The sequence below is a fragment of the Electrona antarctica genome (genome assembly GCF_951216825.1).
Source record: "Electrona antarctica genome assembly, chromosome: 14".
Classification (NCBI taxonomy): Eukaryota; Metazoa; Chordata; class Actinopteri; order Myctophiformes; family Myctophidae; genus Electrona; species Electrona antarctica.
In genome coordinates, this window is record NC_136795.1 from 18,702,034 (window position 1) to 18,721,577 (window position 19,544).

Here is a 19,544-nt window from a genome sequence, read left to right on the forward strand (position 1 = left end):
ATCATGAATATTATAGGGGCGGTATAGGCTATAAAATATTTGATGGTAAAACAATTATGTGGTAAAACTATAGGTGATGGTACCACAGCACCTCTAAGGCCCTTAAAGCAAGGCTCCAGGACCTCACTCCCCGAACCCACCTCACCCCTGCCCACTTTGACAGACTGGAATGGCTTAGGGTTGACAACAGAGTACAGCATCACAAGATTCGCTACACCACCAAGATACCCATGCACCTGTCTAAATACTTCCTTAATGTCAACGAAGTCCACACCCACAACACCAGAGGGAGTTCAACAAACCATGTGCAACCCAGATTCGGCACAAACAAGGGACTAAATTAATTGTGCTCCTATGCCACCAAAATATGGAACGCTCTACCAAAAGTCATTAAGACATGCAAATCCCTTGACTCCTTCAAAACTGCTCTCAAAGGGCACCTACGGACGCCTGCATTTCGAAACTGGCCCCGTAAAATCTGAATCCCCCACCTACCCCTTTTCCCCCTCACTGTATGTTTTTCCCCCTTTTTACCTCCTCTATGATGATTTCCTATTTTTGGCTATATAGAAGTGTATATTTGTACGTCTATGTTTTGATTAATTGAAAATGGTGGGCCCTATTGTAAACAAGTGTAATGCTTTATGGTGACGTCCACTCACAGTTAACAGTTTTTGTATTGAGTTGTACTTGAAATGTACTGTAATTCTGCAAACTGGTAATAAATCAATCAATCAATCAAAAAGATAAAGCTTATAAGCAACCATAATAGCAATATAGTATAATTGCAGGCCAGCGCTGGGAAGCATTCTTGAATACAGGCACAATGGTGGACTTTTTGAAGCATGTGTGGGGGACTGCATTGCATTGTATTATTCAACACCAAAACTATCTTTAAGTTGACAATAAGTCATCGGCATAGGAATAGGATGTGAGGCTGTGACCTTTAGATTGTTTGGGTGAAACCGTAATATATCCCACCAAAATGTATTGCTCAATCAAATACAGCTGACTGAAAACATTGAAATGGTCTGCACATTTCTAGCTCCTTTCACACAATCATTCTCAAACATTTGCATCCATCCGTCCATCTTCAACCGATTATCCGTAGTCGGGTCGAGGGGGCAACAGCTCCACCATGAGAGCTCCAGACTTCCCTCTCCAGAGCAACATTAGTAACGACCTCCTGGGGGATACCGAGGCGTTCCAAGGCCAGTGAGTCAATATAATCCCTCCATCTCATCCTTGGTCTGCCCCAGGGTTTCCTCCCAGTGGGACGTACATCAAGGACCTTCCTAGGGACTAGGGAGACGCTCGAGAGGCATCCTAACCAGATGCCCAAACAAGCTGGCTCCTTTCCAGGTGAAGAAACAGCGACTCTACTCCGAGTCTCTCTCACGTGACTTCTCACCCTATCTCAAAGGAGATGCCAGTAACGCGTTGCGCCGGTGAAAACCTTCCCATTGCCCCTACACTGAAACTAGGGTTCAGTCAGTGCAGTCACTGCAGTAACCCATAGAAAACCCGTACAAATTCTAAACAACACGAGCCAATAGCCTAGTTATAGCTTATGGCTTTTAAGTCAAGACGTTTGCATTACTAAAAAGCCATTTAGGCTATAGCTAGGCTAAGTTTGAACTTTAAACTTAGTGTGAGGTGGTGCAACCCTAGACTATCTCTCTTGGCGTGGCTTGTTGCCTGCCTGGTCTGTTGAGTTGGAGATCAGTGCGCGATTCCAGGTTGGGGTGCTAAACGTTAACCTTACAGTGAGTTCCTCCTCCTGCTTCCCGCAGGCAGGAGGGAACTTGTGAACTCAGTCAATACTGCCGCAATCTGGCGGAGTCAGCCTAGTCAGGTTAGCTAAACGTTACATTGGTGTCAGAATGTGCAACCCCCTACAGTGCACTTAGGCAGCATGTAACACAGACAACATACTGTACGTATTGCAACAGTATAGCTTTACATGTAGAAGCAGCCAGGATAATTAAATTCAACCACTGAACATAAATACTGACAGCATGTGATTATTCAGCATGACAGTATACAACATTATAATGGCAATAGGTAGTTTTACAGTACAGTTTTTGACATTTTATATGATTTAGCATTTTGACCAGTCTGTTCTTTTTGACAAGCGACACTCTCGCGAGATGGAGTAGTCCCAAACGCGAGATTGCGCTCAACAGAAAATAACCAATGAACATTCATTCCTCTGAAACTATAGGTGGAGTCTAAAAGATCCATCCAATTATAAATCATATTTTATTTGAATGGGCGGGCATTGGAGGGGCGCTTTTCAAGTGTGGTCCGCATGCTTTTTCCATCTCCGCACAGACACACAGCAGACCGAAATGGCGGAGACAGCAGACACAATGGAGGTAAGTCCACATTATTAACGATTCTCACGAACACAAAACGTATTTCCATGGTGAATAATTGAGTTCTGGAAGGGTAGCGGTTTGTTGCTACAGTACAAATGTCGGGATTTGTCACACCGGATCGTGGTCGCGGATCGCCGCATATACGCACTTGGAAACGAAGCATCCATTTTACTTGATCAGAGACCCATGTAATGTTCGTTTTACCTCAATCCATATTTTATTATGTGATTAACTACACAAACAAGTGTAAGTCAATGTATGTTGTGCGTAATATTCAAGCCGTGTATCGATGTTAATGTTTATGGGTCAGGTTTGAGAGTTCATTGTGTTGAATGAATCACACCCATTGATTCAGTTCATAACTCTGCTGGGACCGCATGGGGGCTAATGTGTTAGCCGGTTAGCAGCACTAAATGCTGCCTCATGCTCATACAGTACTGGTCAATAGTTACATTACAGTGCTATTTAACCACCCAGAGAACGGTGGACGTCAACGTGCGTCTCACTGGCCATGCGTGTTATGGGATATTATGTTGACGCGAAATGTTAAAGAGTTTAACGGTGAGAGCCTGTTGGTCCCGCTAACTGGTGCTAGCATAGCATGATTACCAATAACTTGGATGTCACAATGGGAGTTGGCTGTTATGGCTCAGATTCAGAATTTGAGGTCAATGAGGAATGTGAATATGGTTTAATTAAAACAAAATGTTGCTAGAGCAGAAAACGAGCATATACGTGTTAATGTATGAAGGCGGCCTGCCTCTGTCATACTTATAACCATGTGCTCCCATCCTTTTGTGCATGGACGGGAAAAAGTTGAATCATCTCAGCTAACCCATTGGGTTATGTAACTGTCTGTTACTATGTACGATCTAGCTGACCTGTAAGTCGAATGGCCTCACTATGGCGCCATTTATGTACGTGTACCGGTATATTCATATGGAGCCAGAATACGATAATAAAATATTATTAGTAATTGATGCCGGTTATCCATTAGTAGGCATGCATACGTTTTAATCGCATAAGATCAAAAAGATGAGTATTGACTTTTTGGTAAAGTTTTAAAGACCACATCGCTATTACACATACTAGTGGATATCACTAAACTCATTATACAATTAGTTTTATTTGATCAATTATTATTTTTACGAGTTGATTACTCATTTAACCTGTAGACTAGATGCACTGATTTAGATAAGTGGAGACAGGGCACCCTGCTGCTCATTTCATTAATGCCCCTCTACATCAGTGACGATACACTGGTAGTTTTGTCCAAATCAATTTCAATTTGACAATGAATTATATAATGAATCGCGCAAAATCACATCAGAGCAGGAGTGGGGCCCCTTTTTATAGTAATAATGGGATTTGTTTTCTGTGGAATTATTCCACTTTCTGACCAAATGTGAGATCAAAGACACAATTAGCAAATGTCATCATCACAACACGATTAGTTATATTTGTATCTGAATGGATCATGTTGGAATGGAAATCAAATTTGTCACTTTGATTGCCTCAAGCACAAAGATTGTAAGATGGTATTTGCATTTCCATTACTGGTCTGAAATTTTGGTCTCACCCTTTACCTGGTTATAACTTTGACTGTCTTTGGTGAGATTTCTCAGGGGGAGGGCTCTGCCAAGCCTGCTGCGGAAGACATGACATCAAAGGACTATTACTTTGACTCCTATGCCCACTTTGGCATCCATGAGGTACTTGTTCGTAGCTAAAGATGAAAAGCAACAGCTTCATCTTTTACTGTATTCTAATGTGTGTTGTAATCATCTGAACATATAAATTGTATATAGCACGAGGGTCATTTGTGTTCTTGTCCTCTTCATCACTACTGTAGGAGATGCTCAAAGACGAGGTACGCACCCTAACCTACCGCAACTCGATGTTCCACAACAAGCACCTGTTCAAGGACAAAGTCGTGCTGGATGTGGGCAGTGGCACAGGTATCCTTTGCATGTTTGCTGCCAAGGCCGGCGCCAAGAAGGTCATAGGGGTAAGTAATGCTTCTTCATGTTCATCATAAAGACCGATCACTGTATAAAAGAGCCCTCTATACTGCTTCTAATCGGCATCTCCCATGAAGTTACACTGCTATATTTAAGGAGTCATGTGTGAAGTTTGGTAGTGTCTGGAATGTCTGATACAAATAGCGCAGGAAAGCCTGCTATGCTTGTTTATAGTCATGTCATGAGGTTTATTTCCCTGTGGATATGACATAACTGACATGTTGCACTAACATGCAGTAAGACCTTGTTTCTTTGTGTTGTGCAGATTGAGTGCAGCAGTATCTCTGACTATGCCGTGAAAATCGTCAAGGCCAACAAGATGGATGATGGTGAGCAGGTCTTATAGCCTTCTGCCAGATGACTTGTGTAGGGCTGCAAGCCTGCAACAGTTAATCAAACTCAAATCAAATCATCATACATCATCTCTGGCCAATCACAATTTACGTCCTCACTTTTGTCTTCAATGTTTGTGTTTACACACTTTTGTCTTCAATGTTTGTTTACACAAACCTTCAAAGCTGGATAGGAGGGGCTAGCGCCCCTCAAAACGTATCGATGTATAATTTAACAAACTGACAGATTCATTATTAATCCCTATTTTCCGCATGTTGTTAATTGGCTAAAAGTTTTGAAAAATTGCTGATCTAGAGGGTTTATTTTCGCTATTTTTGGATAACGTACGACAAAATAAATTAACACTTGAGCTTCGATTTATTGAAATATATAATCGATTCATTGAAATATATATATATATATATATATATATATATATATATATATATATATATATATATATATAAAAAAAACTCAACTTCATGCAAGTGAATTATTACTAAGAAAATAATTGATCAGCTGAAGCCCTACTCATGTTCATATATCATTCGAGTGTACATGTTTCTGAACTTTAACTGAACGCTCATCTTCTGTCTCGTAGTTGTGACGATCATCAAGGGCAAGGTGGAGGAAGTGGATCTGCCAGTGGAGGGTGTTGACATCATCATCTCAGAGTGGATGGGTTACTGTCTCTTCTATGAGTCCATGCTCAACACAGTCATCTATGCCAGAGACAAGTGGCTGGTATGTGTGTTTTTTTTTATAGTCCCGATACACTTGCAGGAGCAAGTTTCTCCTGGAAACTTGTACGTTGGGCACCACTGGCTTTTGTATGTGAATGTTTGTTACATGGATGACCTGGTTGTGTAGGAGGGCTGGCAGCTAAGCAGCGTCTAGATGTTTTGTATCAGAATTCCACACTGCTGTTGCCAAATGTCAGGCCTCTGAATAGACTGGGAATGTGTTGTCCCTAAGTGTATTAACTGTCTATGTTTTCTCTCATGCCTATTCTTTGAACTCTCTCGTCCTCTTAACAGAAACCAGATGGCCTGATTTTCCCTGACCGGGCTACGCTCTATGTCACAGCCATTGAAGATAGACAGTACAAGGACTACAAAATCCACTGTGAGTGTCCTTTCACCTACTTATATTGGTATGTGCTGGGATGGCTAACGCATGCCATGTAGACACGGGCTTAATTACGATGTTGTACATTTGAACCCAGCTTCACCTCATTTGGACCACAAAGGCAGATTATATTATACGGTCATAAAGTCGTAAATAAGTCCATGTTTGACCCTCCTGGTTAAATAATATAATATTTGAAGTAAATGGTGCATTTATATAGCGCCTTTCCAAATTGCTTTACAATGTGCATTACATTCACCCATTCACACACCGATGGTGGAGGAAGGCATCAACCTGCTAATCGGGAGTAGTTGGTCTTGCTCATGGACACTTGGGGTGGCCGCCATTGAACCGGGAACCTTCGATTTCCCAAGCACTACCTACAAGTCCACTGCTGCCCCCTAAGTATTATAAACGGTAACACCACTAGTGACATTTATTGACCAGATGGAACATGAGCAAAGAGTAAATTATCCATTTGGCTACTGCAAATGAGAGTAACGCCAGCTGCCAGCATCTTCAAATGTACAGATCTGAGCAAAGAAGTTAAGTTTAGCTGATGAAACAACAATTTCCACTACACCATATTTGTAGCCTAGGAATTCTGTCACCAGTTTTCAATTCACAAGACCTAGGGAACCCACATGCATCAATCTCATGTGTTAACATTTCTTCATAGGGTGGGAGAACGTGTATGGCTTTGATATGTCCTGTATCAAGGAGGTAGCTATCAAGGAGCCCTTGGTGGATGTGGTGGACCCAAAGCAGTTGGTCAGCAGCGCGTGTCTCATAAAGGTGGGTGGTTGATTCGAAGTGCTGTCGGACTACAATAAGACCTACCACAGTATCTGTGAATTCAGCAGCGTTAATTCTGCATTCTGAGAAAATGGCACAGATCAATGTATTGTGTATGGTGAGGAGTGATCTGCAGTGGCGGAGCCAGCAAAAAGTGGTGCGGCAAAGTTGAGAAGCGTTTAACTTTTCTGAGGCCATTCTGCGAGACAAATAGGTAGGGAAAGTTAGGAAAATGTGTGGCTAATCTGCAAAACAGAAATGCTTACGACTAGCTTTCTTCACAAATGTGTCCATAAAGGTTTCTACCATCACCTCAATTTGTTCCAACCCAACTCCCTTGGCGAAACTTTGTGACTGCTGCAGTTTTGCACAAAAACACTGGCTAATTTCGGCCATAGCCACTTGCCCAAATGTGGTTGCCTCATCACATTTGTGATGCCGGACCATGGCCATTTTAACCCAAGGAGTGTTTTTCGTGCAAAACTAATGCTTGCAATGGATTCAAAATCATGAAAAAACCCTAGTTTGACACGTCACATGCTACTTAAGTTGTTAATGGTACCCCAACTTTCAGCAGCTGTCTCAAAGTTTCCCAAGGGAGTTGGGTTGGAACAAATTAAGAGGTGGTGGTAGACACCTTTATGAACACTTTTGTGGGGGGGAAAACTACTGGTAAGCATTTTTTCTTTTAGCAGATTTGTCACAACTTTTGCTAACTTTCCTTTATTAAAAGTGGGAGCCAACCAGTAGTTGGTCTGAAATGACCATTGACATTATACACAAGAAGGTGTTGTGGTTGTTTCAGACACAATGTATACACCCATTTCATAGAAAAGCTTATAGGAAACTTTCTACCGCTGCTTTGAGTTTACAAATGTAACCAAATAGATTTCTTTATCACAATGAAAAAGCAAGTCTCCCATTTCGGTCTATGCCATCACAGCCCTACTCGCTGGGTCTCTCACTGTTCCTCATGTTTTTTTTTGTCTGTCGCAGGAAGTGGACATCTACACAGTGAAGATCGATGACCTGTCCTTCACCTCACCATTTTGCCTGCAGGTGAAGAGGAACGACTACATTCACGCCCTGGTCACCTACTTCAACATAGAGTTCACACGCTGCCACAAGAGGACAGGGTTCTCCACTAGTAGGTTTTAGATTTATTTTTTCCCAATGCAGAAATGCATGTTATCCTCAGATAGACGGGTGTTTTTCAGTGTCAATCAAATTGTGGTTGCCATTGTTCTTCCTTGGATTAACATGAGGTGGGAGGGACTTTTGACCTATAGTTTTAGACCGCGACGGAGGGGCCCAACGTTCAACGTGGAAACTTGCTCGTTTAAGCTCTCTCAGTGGTGGCTCAAGCCGACTCAGCCCTGTCAGAGTTTGCACAGAATAATAAATCTCCCCCCCCCCCCCCCCCCCCCCCCCCCCCCCCACCTCCCACCTACAATGAACACGGCGGAGCTATCCCTAGATTCCCTACCCCACTGATGGTCTGTCTCACCCAATCGCAAGCCGTGGTACTCCTTCCAGCCCCTCCCAAACTGGCTAATGTCCCAATCAGCACCACTGTGCTGATTGGCTAATCATTTTGTCCCCCCCCCAGCCAACTTACGATAACTTCTATATCTTTCCAGGTCCTGATTCTCCATACACTCACTGGAAGCAAACCGTCTTCTACCTGGATGACTACCTGACAGTTAAAACTGGGGAGGAGATCTTCGGCACCATCAATATGAAGCCAAATGTTAAGAACAACGTAAGACCACATATGCTCGGATATGATTTCTTGTGATACTGATGTGTGCACTGTGCAGTCTTAATGATGACTGGCAAATATTTTCATTTATTTATTTTTTAGAACATGAGAGTTGTTAATGCTGGCTTACTTGCTTGTGACCAAATATGCCAGTTTGCCTTAGATTGGTAACATTAACTGAAATAAATGCGACAATAATGCCAGTTTACCCTAGTAATAAGATTACATCTCACGCATCTGCCTTTGTCCAGCTTTTTTTATTGTAGATCCTCATTGTCTTGTTTCCTATTAGCTGCTGTTGAATCTTGCAGCCTAATGCCTAATTTGTGCTTGTTAAATGACATGTCACACACTGGAATGATCAGAGCCACAAGGTCACAGCGTGATTGGTTTATGACGAAGTCTGCCTCTAATCAACCCTTAATGGAAACATGCATATCTGGGTTATCCTTCTAGCATTCTTTTGTGTTTTTTGCAAACCGTCAAACTGCTGTATTACGTGCTTTTTCTTGTCCCTCACAGAATTTACTGTCCATATCTAAAGTTTGGAAAATTCTGACGTATTCTGTCTTTTGATTTGCAGAGAGATTTGGACTTCACCGTAGACATCGACTTCAAGGGTCAGCTTTGTGAGGTGTCCAAGACCTCAGAATACAGGATGCGCTAGTACATGCCTGTTCATCCCCATGTGTATTTCTGTGTGTGTGTTTTGAGGAAGGGGGTGTGGTGAAAGGAGACAACAGGGTCAGAGTGTATGTGTGTCTGTGGGAGAGGGAATTTCTCTCCTTAAAAAGAAAACATTTTTTTTTTAAGACTGGCTTTGTGTAATGTTACTTGTTCAGATGTTGAGTATATTTAACAAAAGGATTTTCAAACGTATGGGGCCAAAGTTGTGTACTCTGGCAATTTATTGTGCAATAGTCGCTCCCCCCCCAAAACTGTTTGTTTGACGCGGTGAAATCTGCGCATCTTTTTTCTGTTTACATGTGACGTTGGCCTGTGCTTGAGCCCCATGTGTAACACACACATACTCTGACCCCCCCACCATGACCTGCCTGTACATAGCGTTACTGTTGAGTCACTTTGGCCCCCGCTGTATAGTCATGGACCTTGTTGACAAATGACCCTACTGCCCCCATCCCTCTACCCCTGTCTTTACTCCCGTTCTCATCTTGGTTGTAAGAAGCGCCTCCTCGACCCGTGTCTGGTGCCCCTGTCTGACCATAAGATGGTCTTCATCTGTGTATTTTTGAATTCCTTAAGGGTGATTTATACTTGGTTGTGTGCTGGCGTACACTGAAAATGGCAGATTTACAAGCCAACATGCATTGTGCATCTGCTATTTTCAGACAAATCTGACACGGTGCACAGCCACTTATAAATCGGGCATTAGTGTTTAAAAAGGGATGATTCCCCCTTCTGGCCCATTAACAAGAGTTGCTGCTGTAATGAGTTGCTGATAAATGATGGACCCTTATAGTTTTTAAGACAAAATGTATCTTCACCCCTGTTATTAAAAAATTAAATGGACCACATACTGTAGCTGTCAAATTATCCCCCAATATGGTTCTCCAGGCCTGTTTTCAGTTACAGTCCATTGGCTTCAGATGTTTTCTTTTGTTTATGTCCTTGTTTTTGCTGCTTTTCTAATAAAAAATATTAAACTGGAAAAATCTGTTTTTATCTATCTATTGGGAGAGTTGAACTGACCAGAAAAGGCTTGCTTTCTGGATCAAACATTTCTTCAAATTATAATCTGGTAGTTGGATTAATTGCATGTTTTAAAAAACCCAGAACCCTTCAGAATAATTGTTTTGCTGTGTCAGTGATGTGAATTGGAATGAGTGGTTTAAAGATTCTAATAAATCTTACATGTAGACACCCACCCACATCTATAAGATTTAAACTATATATTTGCTGTATAGGAGTTCAGAAATGTTAAAGGGCCTGTATTAGTCTGGGAATAATCAATATTGATGGCTGTTGATGCCCCTGGCCATGCTCAGGTCACTCTTGCTAGAAACAGTGATTAGTTCCCGATTTTGTAGCCACAGATCGGACTCCCAAAATCACAGTATGTATGTATGTATAACAGACATGCTCTACATGTTCACTGCTCAAAGGAATAGGTTTTGAGAACTAACAAGATGCAATGATGCGGTGATATAGGGTTGTGTGTGTGTCTCACATCTGTCTATAAAGTGTTTGATAAGATTTAACTTTTTTTATATTTTGTTCTCACTGGATAATAAGAGTTTGTCCACAATGAGTGATAACAGGCAACAGAACACGTTGATAAAAAAAATAGCAATTCTTCTACATTCTCAAATTGTGTAGACTTAAGTATTGCCGATGTTTAACAATAATTTTACTCTTGAGAGTGTAAATGAAACCAAATGGACCCTTTCATTTATGGCCCAGTGTAAATGAAACCAAATGGACCATTTACACTTTTTTTGGTTTAATTTACACTTTACACAAGAGTTAAAGATCTATAAGGGTCCATTTGGTTACCAACTCTCCATCATTCAACTGGGGACCACTTGGAACCCCCCCAAGGACCACTGGTTGAAATGACCAATGCCATAGTATACTGGAATGGACATGGTTCATATACCTACCACAGGTTCAACACAGGCAATTTCCATTTTCACCGCTAGATGGTGCAGTATTATCAATGACGTAATTTCTCTCAAAGTTAAAAGCCCAATAAGTGTCTCTGCTTCTCGCCGGGTGCAGTGGCGTGCGCCTGTAATCCAAGCTACTGGGAGGCTGAGGCTGGCGGATCGTTTGAGTTCAGGAGTTCTGAGCTGCAGTGGACTATGTCGATCGGGTGTCCGCACTAAGTTCGGTATCGATATGGTGCTCCTGGGGGAGCCCGGGACCAACAGGTCGCCTAAGGAGGGGTGAACCGGCCCAGGTCGGAAACGGAGCAGGTCAAAGCCCCCGTGCCGCTCAGTAGTGGGTTCGCGCCTGTGAATAGACACTGCAGTGCAGCCTGAGTAATACAGCGAGACCCAGTCTTTTATGCCCCCTTTAATGCAATGTTTTTTCTCTCTCATCATCATTTTATTTAACTCACGACCATGTTCACATGGTATGGACTATGGAGCACAGATTCATAATTATTATACAATAAAAGCATATACAGTACAATACACAATTACACAGTATACAATGCAGGCAATAAAAGGCATTTATTTTTTGAACTGGAAGAACATTTTTCAGAAAAGCACCCATTTTGTAGATACTATTTGTATTGTAGGTACTTAATTTGTTTTTCAGATTTTAGTAATACAATTAATTTAAACATAGATGGGCGGTTTATAAAACACATTGCCTGATAGTATTCTTACGTTCCATTCTGCTACTGACATTTACATCGAGTTGATCTTGTTTTCTGCTGAAAATATTCCTGATAGGCATATAATAAGTGTTTCAAACTCCTTTCTTTTGATGGTGTAATTTTAGAACACAGACAGAATAATTATGCTGCATTGTATGTTTATGTATTCTACATTGAGCAAACATTTTAGTACATTACATTTTAGTCATTCACAGATGCAAGATCAACTGTATAACAATACATCTCATAAGCCCTGAAACATAATAATTGATGTACACCGTTTGCTCTGTAAATGTAGCAGTCCCAAAACACAGACTGAAGTTGAACCATGGCTAATAATCTCATGAGAGCCCGCTCATGAGTTATAATAAACAATAAAGCTATTAAAACTCGTGGTCTGTATAGTGTATATTTTTTATTCTCCACTTCTTCAGCACTGTTCTCCATGTTTTTGGATTTTTACCAGCTGCTTGCAAAGCCAAAGAATAGCCTGGAAATGGACACGACGTTAGCCACCTTAGTTTGTCGTCTGACAACTTCACTTCATGGGGCCACTATGGGCCAGTCCAATGGCGGCTCTGATAAATACATGTGTAGGCTATTCTAACCTGATCTTTATTCTGCCTTGAGTTATAAATAAAACAAAACAATATATTTTGTATAACTGGAAACGCACGTCTCTGATCCCCTTTATTTCAACCCTGGGCATTCAATGTGTATCAATGTGTTATCATATATTCTCTGGGTGAAACTCCCAGGGTGGCTTAGTCTGGTGTTCTGTGTCCGGGCCTTAGTGCCCAGGTCACATATGTATATATTTTAAAAGTGTGTATTTTATGTTTTTTTTTTTACAGAATTAAATATAATAATGATTCCTCTTCTGCAGTCAATAGTTGTTTTTCCTCTGGGTTACTGGCATTGAGCTCCATATGTGCAATCACATTTATCTGAACAGAATAATTCATGTCTAAATCTGCTACTGTAACATTTAACCCTACAATGGCCTTGATTTTTATATAAATACATAATTGAGCACACAATATCCAATGATCTGAGTCAGCTGCAAAGTAATGGATTGTAATTTGAGATGTTTTATCTTTATATTGCATTAGGTAGATTTCAACAAGTTAATACACATTAAACTGTTATGCTTTATTCTTAAAGTAGATTCCATGCGGTTCACAGCTTACAGCTATTTGTCTCTTCTCACTCTAGTGAATATCTGAACAGTTAGCAACATAGACAGTATAACTATATTATACACTACCATGACCAGGTGAAGTCAATGAACCAGGCAACACTACAGTGGCATTTAGAAATCCTGAATGTATGATTGTTAATACAATGCATACACTATAGAGCAGTTTATTAGCTACAGGATTTTGTCTACTGTCTACCAGCATCATCTCTGTTGAGCCCACTGAAGTGCCATTATAAGTGTTATCAAGTCCTCCAGCAATGTATCTGAGCCTATGGAAGAAGGACACTTAATTCCTATCTATTCTATGGGCCATAAGTATAATACCCACACAGTGTATTAAGGATTTTCTGTGTAGAAGAGTCAAAGAGGGGATAACATTCAGCACAGGTCATGAGTCAGATTCAAAGTTAAACAAACATTTTTTTTAAATCCCATCTGTGTCTGTCTGGTGTCTGTGTAACAATGTCACTTTAAATGCAAAGTTGAGATTATTTGGGAAGTCTTTGTTAGGACAACTTGATAATAATGCCACAGACGAAAAACAGTCCACAGTATTTATCCATAATGTATAAATGATAGATAAGGGGTCAGGACAACGAGGCCTTTTCGTGGAGGGGTCAGAATTACATTTGGACTGTTTTTCGTTTGTGGTACGCCTACTGGGTCATGTTTATGACATGTGCTATGTCAATAAAGACAGTTCCTTCATGTTAGCCAGTCAGGAATGATCAACCATCCTTGTGACATAATGCAGTAACTAGTAACAACCACCAGGTGTCCTCATTCATCCAGTCTAGGAAGAGTAGAGAACATCTGACTGATTGGCTTGAGTGGCCAGAAGCTTCTTTTAATTACTGTCACTAAAATACATGTAGCATAATACTGTTGGATGGAAATATCAATATCAAGTACTCAGATCTTTTACTTAAGTAAAAGTATTACAACTACAATACAGAAATACTGTTACAACTCACAATTTTACTTGAATAAAAGTACAAAAGTACTGCATCAAACATACTAGTAAACCAAAGTAGTAAGTAAAACTAGGCAATCTCAAAATTGTACTTTAGTTTCCACCACTGATGGAAATACAAGGGTTCTGTTCAACAACAATATAATGTATTTTATATCTTTAGGGCTGTTGTCAAGAAAAAGACAAGATCAACTATTAATCAAATTATACATTTTATTGACATTTTATTCTGTACTACATAATCGTAATTAGAGCTATTATTTACAAAGATTATTTACAATTATTTGCAATGATTATTTACAATACTGCTTTTTGAACATCAATCACTGTCACTAAATTACACAGCATAATACTGTAAAATACTGTAAAAATATATGGCTGGAAATCAGATCATCATCTTTTACTTAAGTAAAAGTATTACAACTACAATACAGAAATACTATGTTACAAGTAACAGGCACAATTCACAATTTTACTTGAATAAAATGTACAAAAGTACAGGCATAAAAGTACTAGTAGTACTAAAATAGTAAGAAGTAAGACAAATCTCAAAATTGTACTTAAGCAAAGTACTTGAATAAATGTACTTAGTTAGTTTCAACCACTGATGCAAATACAATGGTTCAACAACAACAATATAATGTATTTTATGTCTTTAAAAAGAGTACTACAGAATGGTAATTAGAGCTATTATTTACAATGATTCAATGATTATTTGCAATGATTATTTACAATTACTATTTGCAAAGATTATTTACAATGCTTAAAGATGTATCCAGGGGTGGAACAACAGGTCCGGTAATGTCGCCCTGGATACTGGATCTTTGACCAGACAGTTCTTCAAGAAGGCCTGGCCACCTGGAAGGATAGAAAGAATAATTAAAAGTCAGTTTAAATATTTATATATGTAACCTTTATTTAACCAGTAAAAACCACATTGAGACTGAAGTCTCTTATACAAGTGTGAACTGGCCAAGAGAAGTAACACAGCTCTGCCAGTAACAATGAATACAAGGCAATAACAGGACGAACATGCAACACTCATAAATACAGTACCCACTACCAAAGAAGCTCAGAGGGAGAACAGGTACATATAATAATGCAACCAATAAAGGCTAATATATAAAAACTAAGCAACAACATTTGCTAATAAACTAAAAATCAAGAGAATCAACATTTGCTATACATCAAAGCAGGAGCAATGTTTGGGAAGTGTGACCATTGGTAATCCTTTTAAAGCTCACTAAGGGAATCACAGAAGCCAGTTTGAGTCTGGTCTGTAGGTGTTTGTGTTTGTTTGCAATGATTATGTGTATGTGTGTGTGTGTGTGTATGTGTGTGCACGTCGATGTGGGCGAGAGAGTGACAAAGAGACTGAGCATGTTTGCAACTTTGCATACATCCATATGCAGTCTAAATGTAAAAGTGGGTGAGTGTGGGTCCATTTGTTAGTTTTTTTCTTCTTTATTGAATACTTTATTAGTCAGTAATGTAAACAGCACCTGGTACAGTAAGATAATAAAGCTTAAAGGTTAAGTGAGAATAAATAAAAGGAAGTATTTTGCGGTGTACTTGAGCGTGTGCAAGGCTTACATTGGGACAGCTGCTCATTGTTCATCTGTGGCTCTTGGGGGGTGATGTCATCGAACGGGTTGAAGGGAAAGCATCCAAACAACATGGTGTACATCACTACTCCAAGTTGCCACACGCTGTAGGGGACTGCCCTGTAGGACCCTTCTCCGAAGAACTCTGGAGGAAAGTAATCGAAGGTTCCTAAAATCCACACAGAGAGAACGATAGGGTAAGAGCAAGTGAGAACTAACAAACAGGCATTGTAACCTTAATCTAGTAAGAGAGTGGCGACACTAGCGTTGACTCCCATTGTAACAATGGAATTCGGAAGTGCTCATTCTATCTCAATGGGATAGTTCCAATGTTTGGAACTATAGCCCATAGCACCCGCTTTGCGGCAAGATCAAAGCGTGTCGCCACTCTCTTACTAGATTACTCTGGTTATATGCCCATACAATGTCCAGAGCAGACAGAGGCAAAAATGGAAACAAGAATATTGTGGGAGCAAAGCCAGTCTGTGTTCTTTGTCACTGCACTAGCAACTCCTACAGGTTGATCTAGGCATGTTGAATTGTGAGTGTGAATAGGGTGGTTCCTCACTGGTACATGCAAAGAAGCGGCAGGCGCTTCCATGTGTATATTAGGAGGCGTGATATCATGCCTGGGACCAACCAGTCAAACGACCAACCGGTAGGGGTCAGCGGTCAATGACAAAATTACACAAAGGTTTGTGGGGATATCAGGTAATTGGCATAACGACTATATTGGCAGATAATGGGGAAAGTTGGCACACAAAGAAAACAATACAGTACCAGCCATGTCGGTATATTCCTCATCCGTCTGGGCGCAGCTACAGCCAAAGTCTATGACCCTGACTACTGGAACCTGAGAGCCTGTCTGCAGTATTATGTTCTCCAGCTTGATATCCCTGTGAACAACACCTTTCTGATGGAACTCTATCAGTGCGTCCACTAGCTGCTCTACTATGCTCTGAAAGAGAAAGAGAGACAGGGTCATGGGTTATGACTGAGAAATACATGTTATAACACAGTGCACACACACACACACACACACACACACACACACACACACACACACACACACACACACACACACACACACACACACACACACACACACACACACACACACACACACACACACACACACACACACACACACACACACACACACACACACACACACACACACACACACACACACACCTACCTTAGCCTCATGCTCCGGCAGACTGCCTCCTCTTTCCATAATGTAGTCAAACAGGTCCATAGAGGGGACGGGTCTCTCCAGGACCAGGACCACCTGCTGCCCCAGGTCAACCCAGTCCAAGAGGGTGACGGCTGCAGACTCACCAACCGAGGCTCCTGCTACAATTCTCTGCAGCAACACCTCTGTGGGAATCCTGAGCAGGTTGCCGTCCACAGTCTGAAGTCACAGATACAAAGACTCTATTAGATTTGATATATTTCATATACTTTACTGTAAGGTGCATTGGAATGGCCGTGACTGGTTTCATGTAAATGTAATGTTTAGATTCTCCCACATAATATGGGGAGAGACACTGTAGGCTATTATATCTCACTATATTAGAGTGAGAAGAACTGGTGAACATTTCAATCAACTAAAAACAACTCACCACTTCTGTGTAGGTCACCTTCTCCTTTGGAATGTATTTGATGGCCACCTTGAGGAGAGAGAAAACAAATACAGTATATCATTCATGGCTTCATCGATGATAGGTCAATAAATAAGGTGTGTGTGTGTGTGTATGTGATCCTTACAGGCAGGCTGTCAGCTCTACGGTAGCCTCCAAAGACGGTCCCACAGCCTCCTTTCCCCAAAGGCTCTTGTTGGACATATACGTCATCTAAAATAGCTACAAAGACACAAAAAAACAAGTTTAATCTGTGATTTTTGTGTACACTGTGTCCTGTGAAAATAACAGAACTACAAGCTCATAAATTAATAACAATTCACAATACAACACTTTATGAGCTTGTAGATAGAAATTTTGTATTATCAAAATATTTTTTATGTTCATTTGAAACATTTAACCTATAGGGATCGATTATTAATAGTTTTTATTAAAGTATCCATTATCGATTTTTTATTATTATAAATATGTGATTACTTGGATTAAGTGTTGCACCCTTACATTCTACTGCATAGGCTTACCCTTCTTATAAGAGGAAGTAAAGTTCTTCTTGGCCATCTCCAATAGGGCCAAATGCACACCACTGGAGTCTGAGCTGTGGCTGTAAGAGGATGATGACGATGTCCATGACATTGAGGAAAAGGATGGGGATGAAGATGGTGCTGAAGATGAGGACCTGTAGCCTTGGGAGAATGACCGAGACGATGTCCAGGACAATGATGATGAGGACAATGTCCTCTTCCTCCTCTCTGTCTCCTCCAGATCATCAACAGTGTAACTCCCTACAGGGTTAGAAAAAATGAAACCTGCATGATGATGAGCTTTTACTGCATTTTAAAACTAACAATATAACAATGTGTTGAATATCAATCCATCTTTAGTTTTTCCTTCCCGATACCGATTCTGATGCGTATCGGTCAATACCAAGTACTCCATACTCCATTGCATAGCATACCTTTCTTGTAACAGTAAGGGGATGAAGATGAGGATGGTGACATTAACCTCTTCCTCTTCCTCCTCTCCGTCTTCTCCTCCAGGAGAACATCAACTCTGTGACTCCCTGCACAGTGAGAAACCATATCATGAGTTTTGTCTGGCTGTCTTACTGCATAGAAATACTCTCTGTCGTTTGGGTCAGGTACTTTCTCTCTGCTCCCCCAGGTACGGGGCAGAGGGGCTATCCTTTTACCACCCCGGCCTGAGCTTTTCTTGTAGGATGAAGATGAGCAGAGTGACCTCTTTCTCTTCTCCTTCTCCTCCAGAAGATACATGTTGTGACTCACTACAGGATCACAAACATGAAACCATAATCAGTTTTACTGCATTAAGTCAATAATATAACAATGCTTTAATACATCATTATATATAAACGAATTCTTAAAGAGGTTATTAGAATGAAATAATGGATATAGCCTAAATAATATGAAGTTAGGCCTGTTTTTCTACACGATGTAGCTACTTCTGTGACGCAATATATTTGTTAATTCAAATAACCACTGTTAAAAAGCTTTCGCACACCTAGATTAAACTTAGACAAAATATTCAATGAACAACGAAGATCAATAATATAATGAACCGCACACGGCTCAACCTGAGCCTACAGGAGCAAAACTTTAGCAAAGTTTTGGTCACAAAATACTTTCCTTAACGAAGCGGGGCCCATTCGGTTTAACTTTAAACCGTTGTTGAAGTCGTCGTCGACGCCAAGGTACCTGGGAGGCTGGGTGGGAAGCTCATAAACGTTACGTTGGCGGTTCGTTTATAAAATGAGACAGACGACGATACATCATGGATTTAAAACACAAACGGTAAACTGAAACGAGAGTGTAGGCATATAAATGTTAGCCTGGCGCGGCCAGACTCATAGCGAGGGTTCTGGCCAAGCCAGGCTATATAAATGTAGCATACTAAAGTATAGTGACGTCGTTAGACTCGTTACATTTAAATTATTACACCTTATTAGCCAACTAAGCCACGGTACCATGGGCAACTCATTATGGTTTAAAACGTAAACGTTACGTTGGTTTAAAATGTCTTGAAAGTTGAAACAGACGATGATGTATGGACTTAAAACACAAACGGTAACTGAAACGGGAGTGTAAAATGTAGCATAGTGTGACAGTGTCACGTTAAAGTTAAGTTACATTTAAATTACTTACTCAGTTCTGCAGAACCGTTGGATGATACAGTTGCAAACAGTGTCGATCTCGCTCTGCGTCTCTCCATCTCTGCTGTCTGAATGCAACTGATAAGAATTGTCTTCATCCTCTGCTTTTTGTAATGTTCGTGACGTCACTGCGTCCGGTGAAAGTCGATTTGAAAAATTAACAAATCAAATCAGACACCTGTCGCTTGGA

At 40.6% G+C, this 19,544-nt stretch overlaps 2 protein-coding genes across 3 annotated transcripts; one reads left to right on the forward strand and one right to left on the reverse strand.

Moving 5' to 3' along the window:
• The first annotated feature begins 2,239 nt into the window (after positions 1-2,239).
• On the forward strand, positions 2,240-10,093 carry prmt1 (protein arginine methyltransferase 1). Of its 2 annotated transcripts, none has more exons than XM_079519606.1 (10): positions 2,240-2,378; positions 4,007-4,093; positions 4,234-4,389; positions 4,668-4,731; positions 5,337-5,479; positions 5,773-5,860; positions 6,543-6,658; positions 7,655-7,805; positions 8,299-8,420; positions 9,004-10,093. In XM_079519606.1, exons 1-10 carry the CDS (start codon positions 2,271-2,273, stop codon positions 9,085-9,087), a joined length of 1,119 nt encoding a protein of 372 aa, XP_079375732.1. In that variant the 5' UTR covers positions 2,240-2,270; the 3' UTR covers positions 9,088-10,093. The 2 variants fall into 2 exon arrangements, with proteins under 2 accessions (XP_079375732.1, XP_079375731.1); XM_079519605.1 differs by having other exon boundaries at positions 2,245-2,378; positions 3,998-4,093.
• Positions 10,094-14,254: 4,161 nt separating this feature from the next.
• LOC306936771 (serine/threonine-protein kinase pim-2-like) lies at positions 14,255-19,427 on the reverse strand. Its single transcript, XM_079520385.1, has 11 exons — positions 19,347-19,427; positions 18,827-18,907; positions 18,330-18,465; positions 18,143-18,247; positions 17,709-17,969; positions 17,315-17,409; positions 17,170-17,217; positions 16,743-16,958; positions 16,325-16,502; positions 15,534-15,713; positions 14,255-14,798 (listed from the first exon to the last, which is right to left on the reverse strand). The coding sequence occupies exons 4-11, from the start codon at positions 18,183-18,185 to the stop codon at positions 14,704-14,706; spliced, it is 1,116 nt and encodes a 371-aa protein (XP_079376511.1). The 5' UTR covers positions 18,186-18,247; positions 18,330-18,465; positions 18,827-18,907; positions 19,347-19,427; the 3' UTR covers positions 14,255-14,703.
• Positions 19,428-19,544: the final 117 nt, after the last annotated feature.